The sequence below is a fragment of the Trichechus manatus genome, unplaced genomic scaffold (genome assembly GCF_000243295.1).
Source record: "Trichechus manatus latirostris isolate Lorelei unplaced genomic scaffold, TriManLat1.0 scaffold00121, whole genome shotgun sequence".
NCBI classification, from domain to species: domain Eukaryota; kingdom Metazoa; phylum Chordata; class Mammalia; order Sirenia; family Trichechidae; genus Trichechus; species Trichechus manatus.
Genome location: NW_004444057.1, coordinates 6,661,880 through 6,677,832, shown reverse-complemented (window position 1 = coordinate 6,677,832; position 15,953 = coordinate 6,661,880). Strand labels below are relative to the sequence as shown.

At 39.6% G+C, this 15,953-nt stretch overlaps 1 protein-coding gene across 1 annotated transcript; it reads right to left on the bottom strand.

Annotated features, from left to right (window-relative positions):
- Window positions 1-14,540: 14,540 nt before the first annotated feature.
- CTXN3 (cortexin 3) lies at window positions 14,541-14,786 on the bottom strand. Its single transcript, XM_004384297.1, has one exon. The coding sequence runs from the start codon at window positions 14,784-14,786 to the stop codon at window positions 14,541-14,543; it is 246 nt and encodes an 81-aa protein (XP_004384354.1).
- Between the last annotated feature and the right edge of the window lie 1,167 nt (window positions 14,787-15,953).

Below are 15,953 nucleotides of genomic sequence, written 5' to 3'. Positions count from 1 at the left end.
ATCACCCCAATTCTGCTGTTCCAGTATGTTTATTAAGGAAATGTTTATTATACTAAATTCCATTTCAAGCTGAGCAAGGTGGGGGGAGGTGACTTGTAAAAAGCAGGAATTACATATGGGAAGAGATTTTCTTTAAAAAAACAAGAACATCAATATATTTCTATTTTAGTATATGTTTTTTACACAGGATTCAAAGTAAGGTTAGAAATGAACATAGCCCTGAGGAAAATTCCCAGAGAAAAAACAAAATTCCCACATAGAGCGCATACAAGTAACTTTAAAAATGGGAGAGGGTGGGTGGGCAGAAAGAAAGAGAAAGGCAGCAGAAGGCCTTCTGTATTTTTGAGGGTAGAAGTCAAAAGCATGAATGTATATTGAAGCCAGTGCTTAGCAGCCACAGAGATAGACACTTGAGTGCTTGACTAAATTCTAGTCTACTCTAGCCAACAAATAATTATTGAATATCTGTTATACATAAGGTAATGTGCTGGCTATGAAATATGAGGTAAATAAAGATGATTACAAAGAATTAACCAGAGACTTGAGGCAGTATGGATGCTGGTTTTTATTAATCAGCTGGTCCATCCCTTTTTCATTTATGGACTTGAACACTGGTTCCAGGGGGAGAGGGGTCTGAATTACCTGGATAACTCTTTCCATTCATTATTTAACTGATTTGATTTGGCTGTCTAGTTCTTTATTTGGCCTACCTCCAAACATTTTCTTTAAATCCATCTTAAAGACATTTCCAGAAATGAAAAATTGAGTGGTTCTGGGATCTGAAACCTCATTCAAGACATTTATATATTTCTCAAAAGTTTACTCATATATCATATTTTATTGCATTTCATGAAATGCTTTAAAATTATATTCACTGAAAAACTGATGAAGCACAATTTGTTTCCAGAGGGTAAATTGAAGTACAAATCAAACTGAAGGTGCATCTTGAGCAAAATTTTATCAAAATATGTTAGCTTCTTCAAAAACGAAGAGGAAATAGCTGAATCTTTGATTGATGGTTTGTTGTTTTGCTTCCCAACTAGAATGTATACTCCTTGAGGGTCAAGACTCTGTTTTGTTGTTGTTTTATAGTGGTAAATATATATATAACATAAAATTTGCCATTTTAACCATTTTTAAGTATACTGTTCAGAGATATTAATTATATTCACAATGTTGTACAACCATTACCACATTTTATATTTCCAAAACTTTTTCATCACCCCACACAGAACACATGTACCCATTAAACAATAACTCTTCCTTACTCCTTCCTCTCAGCCCCTGGTAACTACTAGCAAACCTATGTCTCTATGCATTTGCTTATTCTAGATATTTCATATAAGTGGGATCATACAGTATGTGTCCTTTTGTGTCTGAGTTCCTTCAGTATAATGTTTTCAAGGTTCATCTGTATCATAGCATGTATCACATTGTGTGTGTATGTGTATAATATGTATATATATAGGTCACATTTTGTTTATCCATTCATCTGTTGATGGGCAGTTGGGTTGTTTCCACCTTTTGGCTATCGTGAATGATGTTGCAATGAACATTGGTATATAAATTTGAGGGCCTGCTTTCAATTCTTTTGGGTATATACCTAGGAACAGAATTTCTGGGTCATATGGTAATTCACCACTCATCTATCAGTTTATCATACTGTGGTGGCTTGTATGTTGCTGTGATGCTGGAAGCTATGCCACTGGTATTGAAATACCAGCAGGGTCACCCATGGTGGACAGCTTTCAGTGGAGATTTCCAGACCAAGACAGACTAGGAAGAAGGACCTGATAGTCTACTTCTGAAAAAATTGGCCTATTAAAACTTTATGAATAGCCGTGGAACATTGTCTGACATAGTGCTGGAAGATGAGCCTCTCAGGTTGGAAGGCACTCAAAATACAACTGGGGAGAGCTGCCTCTTCAAAGCAGAGTTGATCTTGATGATGTGGATGAAGCTTTCGGAACCTTCATTTGCTGCAACGATGGGCTCAAGCGTAGCAATGATTGTGAGGATGGCACCGGACTGGAGAGTGTTTCCTTCTGTTGTACATAAGGCGGCTATGAGTTGGAACCAACTTGATGGCACCTAACAAAGGCAAATGGTAATTCTATGTTTAACTTTTTGAGGAACTACCAAACTGTCTTTCCACAGAGACTCTGTTTTTTATCTCTGTAAATCTAATGAGGGTGTAATGTAGCGCCTGATACTTACTAGGCACTCAGTAAAATACATTGATGAATGAATAAATGAATTAATGAAAAATATGACCTTGTAGCATTTTGGAAAGTTTCACTTCTCAACTTGAAACTAAGCAGAAAGGTAATCAAAGGTAGAGAATGACTCAGTAACATAAAACAGTCCAAGGAAACATGCAGATGTTTCCCAGAGCCAAAGGGGAAAGTCATTTTGAGAAGAGCCATTGAGTGAGGATGGTAGCTGATTACAGGATCTAATCCACTCTACCTTCCAATGGTATCCTATAAGATAACATCAGTTGTAGACATCTCTCCAGAGATGCTTGCCCCATGGAAATCTCACCACCAAAGGCTATGTGGCCAATGACCTGATCCATTGGAAATCTGCCCAACATACTGAGCAGAGCTATCCAATTCCAAAGAGTCAACGGGATTTACTGCCAAGGATTCCTTTGCAAAAGTTAGAGGACATATCATTCTCATATTTTGCCCGCCTTGGTGAGATATTTAAATAAACACATAGTTTCATTCCTGGAGTCATTAGCTGGGCAGTCTTTGAAACTTCAGTTACAGATCACTCAAAGGAACAACATGACCTCCATGGAAGTTCAGGCTTGGAACTCTGAGGAGGGTAATCACAAGACTAATGTTTTCCCTATTTAAAACTAATTTCAAACTAAAAATAGCTTCAACGGCCTCTACTTATCTTAGGGGAGAGGCAGGCTGGCAAGGGGCAGGAATTATACCATTAGGGAGCATTCATAATAAGTTCTCCAATGTTTCAACATTGAATATGTTACTTGGGTACCACAAAGTAGCTTTCATCACATGTGCAATGTATCTTGTTTTATCAATTAAATATGTGATTAATTCTTTTTTACACACAAATGCCAATTAATTATTTTCAAACATTTTGGTATTTTATATTTTTGCAGAATTTTAAGCACTCAGTAGATCATTTATTTGTTGAATAGTCCCATTTATCATCTACAGTTTCTGGGGGAGTATGAAGGAATTCAATTGACTTTAAGAAGGTCATCAGCAAAGCAATGATGAGAAAAACCTGAGAATGAATTCTCTTCTGCTTCCAAATATTTTGAAAGTTGGCTCACATAAAGAGAAAAAAATATATATGATGAAAGAGTATTTCTGGGAATGAAAAAGAGAAACCTTGTCTCTCAATGCCCAGCAGTCTGTTCTAGTTTCAAAGATAAAGCTTTTGTTAGGTGCAGAGCTCAAATTAACTGGCTATTTTCCTCATTATATACTGAATTTTGAAAAATAAATGAAATAATTGCAAAAGTACAAATTTATAAAATATGCACTTATTATTCTGATTTTTAGTGGTGAGGTTTTGTGGTTTGGGCACATAGTTAAATAACATATCTCAGTGAGGTATGCATGTAAAAGATTCCTTCTCCATTATAATATTTATTGAACCAATATTTATTAGAGCTTGTTAGTTAGCTAGGAGTCCTGGTGGCACAGTGGTTAAGAACTTGGCTGCTAACCAAAAGGTTGACAGTTCAAATCCACCAGCTGCTCCTTGGAAACCCTATGGGGCAGTTCTACCCTGTCCTATAGGGTTACTGTGAGTCAGTATCGACTCGACAGCCAATAGATTAGTTAGCTGCTACTAACATCCTCTCATTTAATTCTTGCAAAAAAAACCTGTGGAGGAGACGCTATTAATATCATGCCCATTTTATAGATGAGAAAGTGAGGTATAAAAAAAGTTAACTTATTTTCCCAAAGTCACAGAATTAATGAAGGTTGAAAACTGAATGCAAACAGCAGGTCGGAGTGGTTATCAAAAAACTCAACCAACCAGCCAAAAAAACTTCAGTACATTAATTTCAACTTTACAGCCTTATCAAAGATCCTCTTTTCTAGGAGGTTTCGTAACTGAAGCTCCAAGTTAGATTTTACACTGTCAGTCACACGGTCAGTGTGAGGCAAAGTGGGAATTTGAATTCCATTTGCCACAATGCTTCTTGGTCTGCAAAACAGCACTAGGAAACAAGCCATATATGATATATTGCTTGTCTTAGTCATCTAGTGCTGCTATAACAGAAATACCACAAGTGGATGGTTTTAACGAAGAGAAGTTTATTTCCTCACAGTTAAAAAAAATCCAAATTCAGAGCATCAACTCCAGGGGAAGGCTTTTTCCCTCTGTCGGCCTTCTTCTCTTTGGTGTTCCCTCGGACAAGGAGTTTCTCTGTGCAGGGACCCTGGTCCCAAGGACGAGCTCTGCTCCCAGCACTGCTTTCTTGACGGTATGAGGTCCTTCTGTCTCACTGCTCATTTCTGTCTTTTATATCTCAAGAGACTGCCTCAGGACACAATCCAGTCTTGTAAATTAAGTCCAGCCTCACTAACACAACTGCCGCCCATCCTTCCTCATTAACATCATGGAGGCAGGATTTACCACACATGGGAAAAATCACACAGTACCAGGAATCATGGCCCAGCCAAACTGATACACACATTTTTGGTGGGACATAATTCAATCCATGACATTCCACCCTTTGGTCCCCCCCAAAATCACATCCTTGCAACATGGAAAACATATTCACCCCATCATATCATAGCAAAAGTCTTAACTCCAAGTCCAAAATCCAAAAATTCCTCTTCATCTGTGAAATCTAGATACAAGTTATCTGTTTCCAAAGGTACAATGGCAGAACAGGCACAAGCTAGACATTTCCATTATAAATGGGATAAACTGGAGGGAAAGAAGGGATAGCAGGCACCACGCAAGTCAGCAGAACACATTACATTAACCCTCCAGGCTTTGAAAATAAACCTCTGTTCTTCGAGACAATTTACACTATGGCCCTGCCCTCCAGACTCTAGGTATTGGCCACACTCTCCAAATTCTGAGTGGAGGCCTCTCTGCCCTGGGCCTCAGCTCTGCCTTCCAGGCCCACTGGGACAGCAACTCTGCTCCTTTGGCTTTAGGCACACCATTGTCCTAGTCCATTGGAGTGACATCTCCACCCTTAGAAACACCAGAGGCCATGGCTCCACCCTTTGAAACCCCTGAGGTCATGGCCATACCTTTTGAGACTCAGGCAGCTCAGCTTGTGTTCCTTGTCTCTTCAGCTTCTGCTTCCTGTGGCCACTCAGTCCTCGGGCCTCACACCCACATCTGCCCTGCTAGGGCAAGTGTTCCAAAGCTCTGTAACTCCACCAATAAGTGCCCAGAGGCACCCCACTCCACCAGAAAGCCTCGTGCACACAGGCACTCAGTTCTCTCACCCCGTGGGTCGGCAAGCCTAGCTCCACCGATAAGTACCCGGAGGCACCCCACTCTGCCAGGAAGCCTCCTGCGCACAGGCACTCAGCTCTCTTTCTCCGTGGGTCAGCTCCAGTGCCATCTTGCACTGGTCTCCTGGTTCTGCTGCTGTTGGTTCTCTGCCACTGCTGCTCCTCTGCCACAGCAGGTTCTCTGCCACTGCAGGTTCTCTGCTGCTGCTACTGCTGTATCCATTCACAGTTTCAAAACTGCTTCCACATTTTAGGTATCTGTTAGAGCAGCACCCCACTCTCGGTACCAAATTCTGTCTTAGTAATCTAATGCTGCTATAACAGAAATACCACAAGTGGATGGTTTTAACGAAGAGAAGTTTATTTCCTCACAGTCAAAGTAGGCTAAAAGTTCAAATTCAGGGCATCACCTCCAGGGGAAAACTTTTTCTCTCTGTCGGCCTTCTTTTCTTCTGTGTTCCCCTAGACTAGGAGCTTCTCTGTGCAGGGATCCTGGTCCAAAGGATGCACTCTGCTCCCAGCACTGCTTTGTTGATGGTATGAGGTCCCCTGTCTCACTGTTCCCTTCCGTCTTTTATATCTCAAGAGATTGCCTCAGGACACAATCCAATCTTGTAAATTGAGTCCAGCCTCACTAGCACAACTGCTGCCCATGCTCCCTCATGAACATCATGGAGGCAGGATTTACCACACATGGGAAAATCACACACTACCAGGAATCATGGCCCAGCCAAACTGATACACACATTTTTGGGGGGACATAATTCAATCCATGACATTACTAATACTTCCTCGTACTGTTGACGGGACTTAAATACAATAAGTAAATTAAGCATATTTATATTGGTGTTCTATAAATGGTTCCCAAGTTCCTAGCTACACATTTTTTTAAGGAGTAAAAGAGAATTCAGAGATTCCCTACTGCAAACTTTGGATTTTACAAATGAAGAAAGTGAAGCCGAGAGAAATTAAGTGACTTAACAAAACCTCTCTGCTAGCTCCTTGTAGAACCAATAATGAGCCCAGGCTACCAGAGTCCCAGGCATGTGCTCTTTCACAACCCCATGCTATCTCAATCTGGTTAATATATGATCAATGATCTCCACCAACAGAAGTTTTCCTTAGGCAAGCAATGCATGATTATTTTCACGTATAATGAGAGTTACAGTGCTAGGCAAAGGGTAGGGGTGTAGACAAAAGTCTTTTCATTGCCTGGTAGTTTTAAGCTCTAGCTAATGTGGGTAAGGAGTCCCTGGCTGGCACAAACAGGAGCTCGGCTACTAACCGAAAGGTTGGCAGTTTGAAGAAAGGCCTGGTGATCTACTTCCAAAAGATCACAGCCATTTAAAACCCTATGGAGCACAGTTCTACTCCGACACACACAGGGTTGCCATGAGTCGGAATTAACTCGACAGCATCTGCTTGGTTAATTTGGTTAAAGCCCTTTGTTGCTGTTTGTATTGACTCCCACTTGCCAGTTTGGATCCATGACATTTCAGCTGAGCTCTGTCTTCTGAAGCTTTGCTGTATGACTTAAATAAGTCCTCATGCTTCATAGGTCTCCCTGCAGGAGCATCTCCATGGATCACCACCATGGAACTTCACATGGGGAGCAGTTACTTACAATTACTGCTGCCAACTGACTTCTTAAATGCATTGAGATCTCTATGGCATGGCCCAAGGCTCTCTCCTGGGCTCTGGTATGTTCAAAGTTTTATCAGTAACCTGGATAAAAATATAGATGACTTGCTGAGCCAACTTAAAGAAGATACAAAGATGGGGTGTGATGTAATGAATATGGTAATGGGGGAATTGAATTATAAAAAGCCTGGAATGATGGACTAAATGGCATACAGTGAAATAAAAAAACGAACATTTCAAAAAATATCTGTACCACAATAGGATGTAAATATTTGACATAATATTGGCATAAGTTAATTTATATCTTGGCATAGGTAAAAGTGCCCACAGGTTTAGACTGACTGTGAACTTAATGAGAGTCAACAGTAATGTGACTGCCAAAAAAGATCATTTCATACTGGACTTCCTTAAAACATGTGGTTTTCAGAACAGAATAAATGACAATTTGGTTCTATTCATTTTAGGCAGACCACACATCCTTTCTGGACACCAGGGGCCTAGTTAAACTGACGAGTATCCAGAATTTTTGACATGAACAAGAGATGATTCAAAACATATGACAATATGAAGGAAGGTTGAAGGTATTAGAGTTGTTTATCCTGGGGGAATATAACTGTCAAGAAATATGAAGGTTCTGAAATTTATCCTACTTGCAAGCTAACAAGCTATCCTGTCACAGTTGTAACGGATGCTGGCAGAAGACACGAGACTCCTGGGTCAGCGACAAAGGACAGTTTATTATGCACCACAATCTCAGTACCCAGAGTATCAGTATTTTCTTGTGCCAGTTTCTTGAATTCTAATTCCACAGGACAGTAGTGGGACAGATGATGCTTGTGCATGAAACAGGTTATATTACAGAAGAGAAACCCTGAGCTGAGGAAACCTCAAATTTTTTATAATGGTTTGCAAACAAACCTGCTTAACCTTTTTCCTATCTCTATTTTTTAAGGCTGTTTGCTATACAAACATCTTTGAAAAGAACAAAATGCTGCCAGTGTCTTTGCTGGAAAGACAGGCATAAATAGGAGAGACACCTGGAGAATTGTCTCTCAACAATAACTGTCTTCATATTTTGAAAGGTTGTTATGTTAAAGAGTATTAAGAATCTCTGTCACTCCAGAAGACAAAACAAGGCTGACTGAGTGAAAATTACAGAAAGATAAACTTCTAGCAGATAAGGAAACATTTTGCAAAAACCAAAACATGCTCAAAATGGGATGGACTCCTTAAGAATTCAGATATGTTCAGGTGAAAACCAGGCAACCACTTGTTGTAACTATTGACTAAAATATTTATATATCAGAGAAGTACTGAATTTCATGGTACATTAAGCCTCTTACAGCATTCAATTATCAGAAAGATAGAGGGAGAGAAGGAGGTGAGGTAACTAGGAAAAAAGGCAGGGCAGAATAAGATAAAGGGTACTTTCAAGCTTGAAATACCCCATTGTATCTTCTCTGACCCTCTATCCACGTCCCAGGAGGATTCAGACATTTCTCTCATAAACCAGAGATAGGGCAGTATCCACAGCCTTTGTATACTTTATGTTTTAATCTCTCTCATCATGCCTCTTCAGCTAAAAAAAACAGCTCAAAGGTCTCACTGGAAATAAAGAAACTTGGAAGCTTTATCTTAGATTGATTGCACTGTTTTGAGGAACTGAATCTTTGCTAAGGAATCCTCAGTAATCTAACTAGAAATACTTCTGGTTGTCCAGACACTTAGGCTGATGATTGGAAATATCCTGAAATGAAAATATTTTGTCTATAAGGCTTTTTTTTTTTTTTTTTAAAGAAACAAAGCACATTTGTTCCCCAAAAAGAGATGATCTAAGAATGACTCTCATGTGGAAGAGCAGATGGACATTTTCACTCACGAATTTATTAACTGGTCATTGTGTATGAATTCATCTGCGCACCACACGTGACAAGATACAACTACAAACAATGGGTGGAGAAGTGAATGTGAGCCTGTCATTTGACCTTTGCGTTACTATTTCTTTATATGTAAAATGAGGGGGGTGAAATAGGTGACAGCAAAGTTTTTTACCAGTAGTTCCAACTCCAAAGGATCAAGGAAGATCCTTCATCTTAAAGGCTGGCATAAGCTTGGAGCTTTAGGCCTGCCAGTAGGGCTTGGAAGAGAATGAGGGTGTAAATCCCTTTCAAAAGATGGTTTAAAGGAAATCCCTCTTCGTCTAAAGTAAAGAAAGCATAGAAACATCAACCAGGTTATTGGGAAAGGCTATGGGATGGAGGGATCTAAGAGGATCTTGTGGTACTTTGGGACAAGACACAAGTATGGTTTATATCAGGACACTAGAAACTAAATCTCCACTCTATACTAAATCCAGCAGGGAACCTTATTATAAGAAAATGACCTTGGAAAGAGCCCCAGACTGGCTGAAGTGCTGGACCCTGGCTCATCCGACTAGAGCGAGCCTCAAGATGGAGAGGATTCATTTTGCAAAGGTAGATACCTATCTGGAAATAATTGGTTCATTCATTTAAGAAACAGAAGATAACAAACAAAGCCTATAGAAGATCCATCTTTCCTGTCTCAAAACAAGCAAATAATCTCTTCTGGCCCAGGCTAGCAGGGCTCTGGATTGCAGAGGCACTTTTCTGGAGCAATTTTTCTGGAGATCATGGCTCTGCTATACAACTTGGTGATTAACCAATAAATGAGACATCTCTCTTACGTAATTTTTCTTTGAAGATATACATCTCACATTTTATTCAATGCTTTTAGGCTTAAAATATTTATTGAAAATGATTATGTTTCAATACAGTTTACATGTCATTTCTGAGAGTTGGCATCCTCTTAAAATTACAATATGTTGGTAATGATTTTATGGTAGACAAATGAAACTTATCACACCAAACTTATCAGTATACTTATAATATAAAAGCTTCAGTGTTTCAGTAAAACATTGCAATGAATCCAATAAAAAAGGAACTTTAATAGTTTTTCTTTTTTCAGCATACATAAACATCTAGTCCATTTAACTACTGCCTCCTAAAACTGTTGCTTATTTTGTTTCAGCTTTAAGTCTTAAATATAGTTAAAGAATTATCTGGCTTGGAATGTTCGTTAACTTAACAGCAGGAGTCAAGTTAATCTCCTTCACACCCAGTGTTCCACTTACTTTACTCAGTGTTTAAGATATTAAAAAAGGTCTCTTGGAGGGAGTGATGTTGATCTAGAACTCGGGGTCTCTCGGGGGCATGAACCATGGGGATGTGGTTCAGAGCTCGGACTGAGAATGAGGTTAGCACGTTATGCTGAATCAAAAGGCGAATCTGTTCTGGAAGGTGACCTTGAGAAAGACTTTTTTTTTTTTTAAATCCTGGGATACAGATACACACGATAAAGGCCTGCTGAACTCTTTGTAAATACCTTGTAAGGCAGGCAAAATACTGCACTGTAACTCCTGCAGCAGAAAGCCAGGAGAGGGCTTATGTGACCTTTTGAGAATATGCTGTTCTCCCCAGAAAGCCTTAAGTAATTAAAAGGGAGTTAGCACTTCTCACAGGGGGGATCCTATTACTCTGAATAGTGCAAAGCTTTTATCACTTACTATGTTCTCTTGTTCTGGACAAGGGAAGGGAAGACCCAGTGAGGAAAAGTTGAACAAGGAACAGAAATCTGAGAAGGAAAAACAAAAATAGAGTGGAGAATAAAGGGAAGAAGAAAGAAGAGCAGGCTTTGGGAGGCCCTGCAGCACTTACTGGCAATGCCTGTGCTCAAGGGCCTCATAGAGGACAGATCCCTATTTCAGTCTGTTCCCATTACAGAAGTAGATCCTAGTTTTACCCTGAGGAAGGATACAGAAACTGGAATTGACACACTTCTCCTCATGTCATATTCTTTCTTATGAATCTACAGTGACTTCTGTACTTTAGTTGCTGTTTAGGATACTCTGATGTCCAGCTCTGCCTTCATCCTTCCCAAGTGAGCTCCAGCTGTTGTTAGGTGCCATAGAGTGGATTTGTTCTCATAGTGACCCCATGTGATAGCCTAGAACTGTCCCCTAGGGCTTCTCAGACTGTAATCTTTATGGAAGCAGATCACCAGATCTTTCTCCCTTGGAGCTGCTGGGTGGGTTCAAACCTCAAACCAACAACCTTTTGCTTAGGAGCTGAGTGTTAACCATTGTGCCACATGGCCTCCAGCTACCCGTGCACTATCTACTCCAGTCAGGCTGCTCTCCTAGCTTTGAGCCCCACACCTCCCTTGCCTAACACTCGTGTTTCCCCCTCCTCCCCTTTCACCTATCTAAAACATCTCCAACCTCTTAGGTCCAGATCTACTTTATTTCATAATAATAACTTGCATTGCATAAAGCTTTATACCAAGCGCTTAAGCACGGACCATCACACCTGAGCCACTGTCTCCTGAGACATTTCCTTGACGACTTTGCCTGATCCACCTCTCTAATCTCTTGTCTCCTGGAGTAATTATTCACTAATTGCATAGCTTCCACCTCTAGGGGTGGAAGGAGGCTGTAATCTATATGCTCAACAAGCTCCCTAGAGAAGTTGGGGGTTAGGGTGACCTGAGGAGGCAGAATTTTAACTTTTGCTGTTTACCTTATATTTCCATACTGTTTGATACATTTTTACCATGATCATGTATAAATTTCATAATAGAAATTAGTAAATATATACTTTTTTAAAACTTCCCAGGTGATTCTGATGGTGTGGGACTCATAGGTCCTTATCAGTCATGTGAACAATGAGTCAGTCACACACTTTCTTTCATTTCTCTCTCCAGTCAGATAGAAAGGTACTTAGAAGCAATAACTGGTCCTGTACTTTTACTATCTCTCCAGTGATAGCAACGCCAGGTTCAAAGCAGGTGCTCAGTAAACAAACTTGAGTGGATTTGAGTAGACTCTCAAGAAGGTAAAAAAAAACAATAAGGACACATATGGCACAGTACATTTGAAGAAAAAGAAAAACTTTTAATTAGTGAATTAAAGAAGTATGTGTTTATAAGACCAGGAAAAAAAAAAAACTTCAAAGGACTTAATGGACCACAAGATGACCGTAAATTGGCAGTAGCATTTGGCTTTAGATCTAGAAGCAAAGAATCTTTGAAGGCCTCAATAAACTTGTAACATGTAGAAACCACAAGGCAGTTGGTTTTTTTTAATCTAAGTCAATCTTGGAATAGTGTGTTTAATTATAAATTCTACAGCTGAGAAAAGAAATCTGAGTAGTTAGAGTTACAAAAAGAATCAAAACTCTCATATATTGCTGGTGGGAATGTAAAATGGTACAGTTGCTTTAAAAAATCGTTGGACAATTCCTCAAAAAGTTAAACATAGCGTTATCATGTGATCCAGCAATTCCACTCCTAGGTATATACCCAAGAGAAAAACTTTGAAAACACATGTCCATATGAAAACTTATACACAAATATTCATAGCAACATTATTCATAATAGCCAATGGATAAACAAAATGTGGCATGTCCAAACAATAGAATATGATTTGGCCATAAAAAGGAATGAAATGCTGATACATTCTATGACATGGATGAACCTTGAAAACACCATGCCAAGTAAAAGAAGCCAGACACAAAAGGATATATGTTGTATGATTCCATTGATGTGAAATGTCCAGAATCGGCAAATCCATACAGGACAGAAAGTAGATTAGAGATGGCCAGAGGTCGGGGGGAGAGGGAAATGGGAAATGACTGCTAATGGGTAAAGTGTGTCATTTTGGGGTGATGAAAATGTTCTAGAATTAGATAATGGTGATGGTTACACAACTCTGTGATGTTGTTCACACTTTAAAAGTGTGAATTTTATGATACGTGAATTATATCTCACTAAAATTGTAATCGAAAAGAAAAGAATCAAGCAGGAAAAGCAGGAAGGGAGGGAGAGAAAGCCTGGGCAACAGCACCCCCAAAGAATGCAAAAGAAATAGGAGACAAGAAAGCAGTTTTACTAAGATCTGCCTTTTAGGGCATAGAGAGCTCTATTTTATTTTTTGTAATAATAATAATAATAAAAAGATGACTAGCTGAGAAGAAAATTAGAGGACATGGACTATAAATACAGCCTAAGGCATTTAGTTTAGACACAAGATTTTCCTACTAATAAAAGTTGGAATAAGAGGTTTTCACATCTCTCTTTTTGGTAGACTTAAATAGTACTTAGAACAGGTTTTATCCATGCAGAACGATTTGTGGGAGCCATTTCTGAAATGAGAGGGATGAGTTAGATGGCCTTTCATGGTCTTTGCTCTTTTTTTCTCTGTCTTGGAAAACTGTTAAGTCTCAGGATTCAATATAATGCACTGCCTTCTCTTTAATCTTGGTGAAATAAGAGAAGAGACGTTTCTGTTTCTTGAAAAGTTGTAGTTGGTTTTTATATACAGTCTTAAACACATATTCCTCTCAAGATTTTAGAAGTCTCCTCCTCTAAACATTAACTGTTTATTTAAAACAAACAAACTTGAAGCTGCGCTTGCAACCTATTATTTCAATAATTTTTGGTAGATATATGTAAAGAAAGCAAAATCAGGTTACGTATCGCTAACTTAGAAGTTCCTGGGTAGTGCAAATGGTTAAGCTAACCATAAGGTTGGCGGTTCGAGTCCACCCAGAGATGCCTAGGAAGAAAGGCCCAGTGATCTACTTTTGGAAAATCAGTCACTGAAAACCCTATGGAGCACAGTGCTACTCTGACACACGAGGTCACCATGAGTAGGAATTGACATGACAACAATTTTTTTTTTATAGCTAACACTACACATATTATTAATTTGAATACATAGAATGTCCTTGGCCTGATAAATAGTTTGAAAAACTCTGTAGACCTTCAAATTTAGTGGAAAAAAAAAAAATTATCTTCACTGGTATTTATCAACGACAAAACCATCTCTTGTAAGCCCTGCCATTGTTTCCCATTGCTTCCTACTTTAGAAGAAGGCAAGTACCTTCTTTGGGTACATTTCAGCACAATCTTCCTCACTCTTTGCCCTGGGCCCGAATTCCCATGAAAATAAAACTGAGAGACAAGAGTAGAGCAATGAAGTCTCTTCTTGGCCTTGTCACCAGATTCAGACTGAACCTTTTTGAGTCTTCTAGTCTCTGGTCAGGTTGGACACTGCTTTGTTTTATGGCAAAGTCTATGTCAATATTGATGCTCTTCACAATCACACACAATCAACAGTATTCATTCATTGAGTAAAAGCAGAAATTCTCAACGGTTAATAATATAAACCTCCATTTCCAATATCCTCAAATGCTTTTAACCCAACCGCATGTTTACTAAATAATGGATTATGGTCCTAGGTCCAGATGCTGTGAAAATTTGATTTGTTGAGAACGTTGATTAAACGGAACTCCTTGCCAAGACATGAAGTCCTTCACCTCCATGGCAGGAGATCCTGCTCCCTCCCTGCTAAGCAAGGGCATGGTCAAACTGTCCTTTCTCCAGGCCTTCGAGTCCGTCAGCCCAGGTCGAGGTCGGCATGCTCCGATACGGGTCCAGAAGAATCCGGAAGCATCTGACGATGAGGATGCCCAAGAAAATAAACAACAAAATGACAAAAACAAATGTGGTTTTCTGCTCCAGAGACATGCTAAAATCTGATGACACGTTCCCAAGAGACACTAGAGGCGAAGGGACAGGCTGACCTCCATCCATCTTCTAGGGCAGCCAGAGCACAGAATCTTCCAGCTTCCTTTTCTTCCATCATCACTCCACTGGGATCATGGTGGCTGCACCTTGGAGAGGGTGAGCTACCTGAAGGAAGAAAGAAAGGGAAGGATAGGGGAAAAATTAACAAACAGCAACCTTATTTTCTAGGTCTAGTGTTAACTAGCTTTCCTCTCGCCAGAAAGCTTAATTCTGAATCATAGTTTACTCATGCATGAAATTACCAGATTGTCCTCAGAGTGGCCCCAGGGGCGCAAGAGGTGGGCAGGGAATGCAACCATACTACAGAAGGTGAGAAATGTGCACAGGAATGTTGACTAGACATCCACCACCCTGCCTGCTCTACCAAGTCTCTGTCTGCTCCCCTCCAACATTACTTTCACATCATCCTTATAATGGCTGACATTAATGAGCACTAGCCATGTGCCAGGACTGTGGCTAAACTTCCATGTGCTTCCATGTGTTAGCCACTTTACTACAAGCTCCATGAAGGCAGGGTCCTCTATACCTCTGGTGTGAGGTAACTGAGGTTGGAAAAGGGGCTTAATGTAGAAACTCTCTCAGGAAGCATCTGGTCCTGGTAAATGAGTGTGAGACCTTGGAGAGGTGACTAAGCCTTAAAAATGGACGTAGAAATGCCTGAGTATCTCTCAGTGTTACAATGAGGATAAATGTCTGTGGAAACCCTTTAAAAAGTATGTAAAGAAGAAAAACAAAGTGTTGCTTCACTTTAAACATAACTAAGGCAGCTTTGTTTCTCCTCTTTTGCTTTCTTCTGCCTGGGCCAAGGGAGAACGAAAGTGTCTCTCTCAAACTGTTGACCTACTGCTGCTTTTTCTTTTTTCTTCAGAAAACAAAAACCAGGTTCAATAACTGACCCTGGGAAGCACCTAGAGAACTGAACTATGGAAAAAGAATTGATGACAGCAATTTTTTGAAAAGGATAGTTTTCTTTACAGCAGCTTCCTACTGTTTAAGGCCATTTGACAGAGAGGAAGAGATAGGCAAGTTATCACTATTTCCATTTTAGTGGTAGGAAAATTGAGATATAGGAAGATTATTGTCTGACTTTAAAGGCAAATTGAAATATATACAAAGACCACTAAAAGTTTCAGATACTAACCTAAATCTATTTATACCAAATTGTGTAAGGAA

Bases quoted from the DNA above. Each gene is read 5' to 3' on its own strand.
- CTXN3 (XM_004384297.1), bottom strand. From the start codon at position 14,786: ATGGATGGAGGTCAGCCTGTCCCTTCGCCTCTAGTGTCTCTTGGGAAC.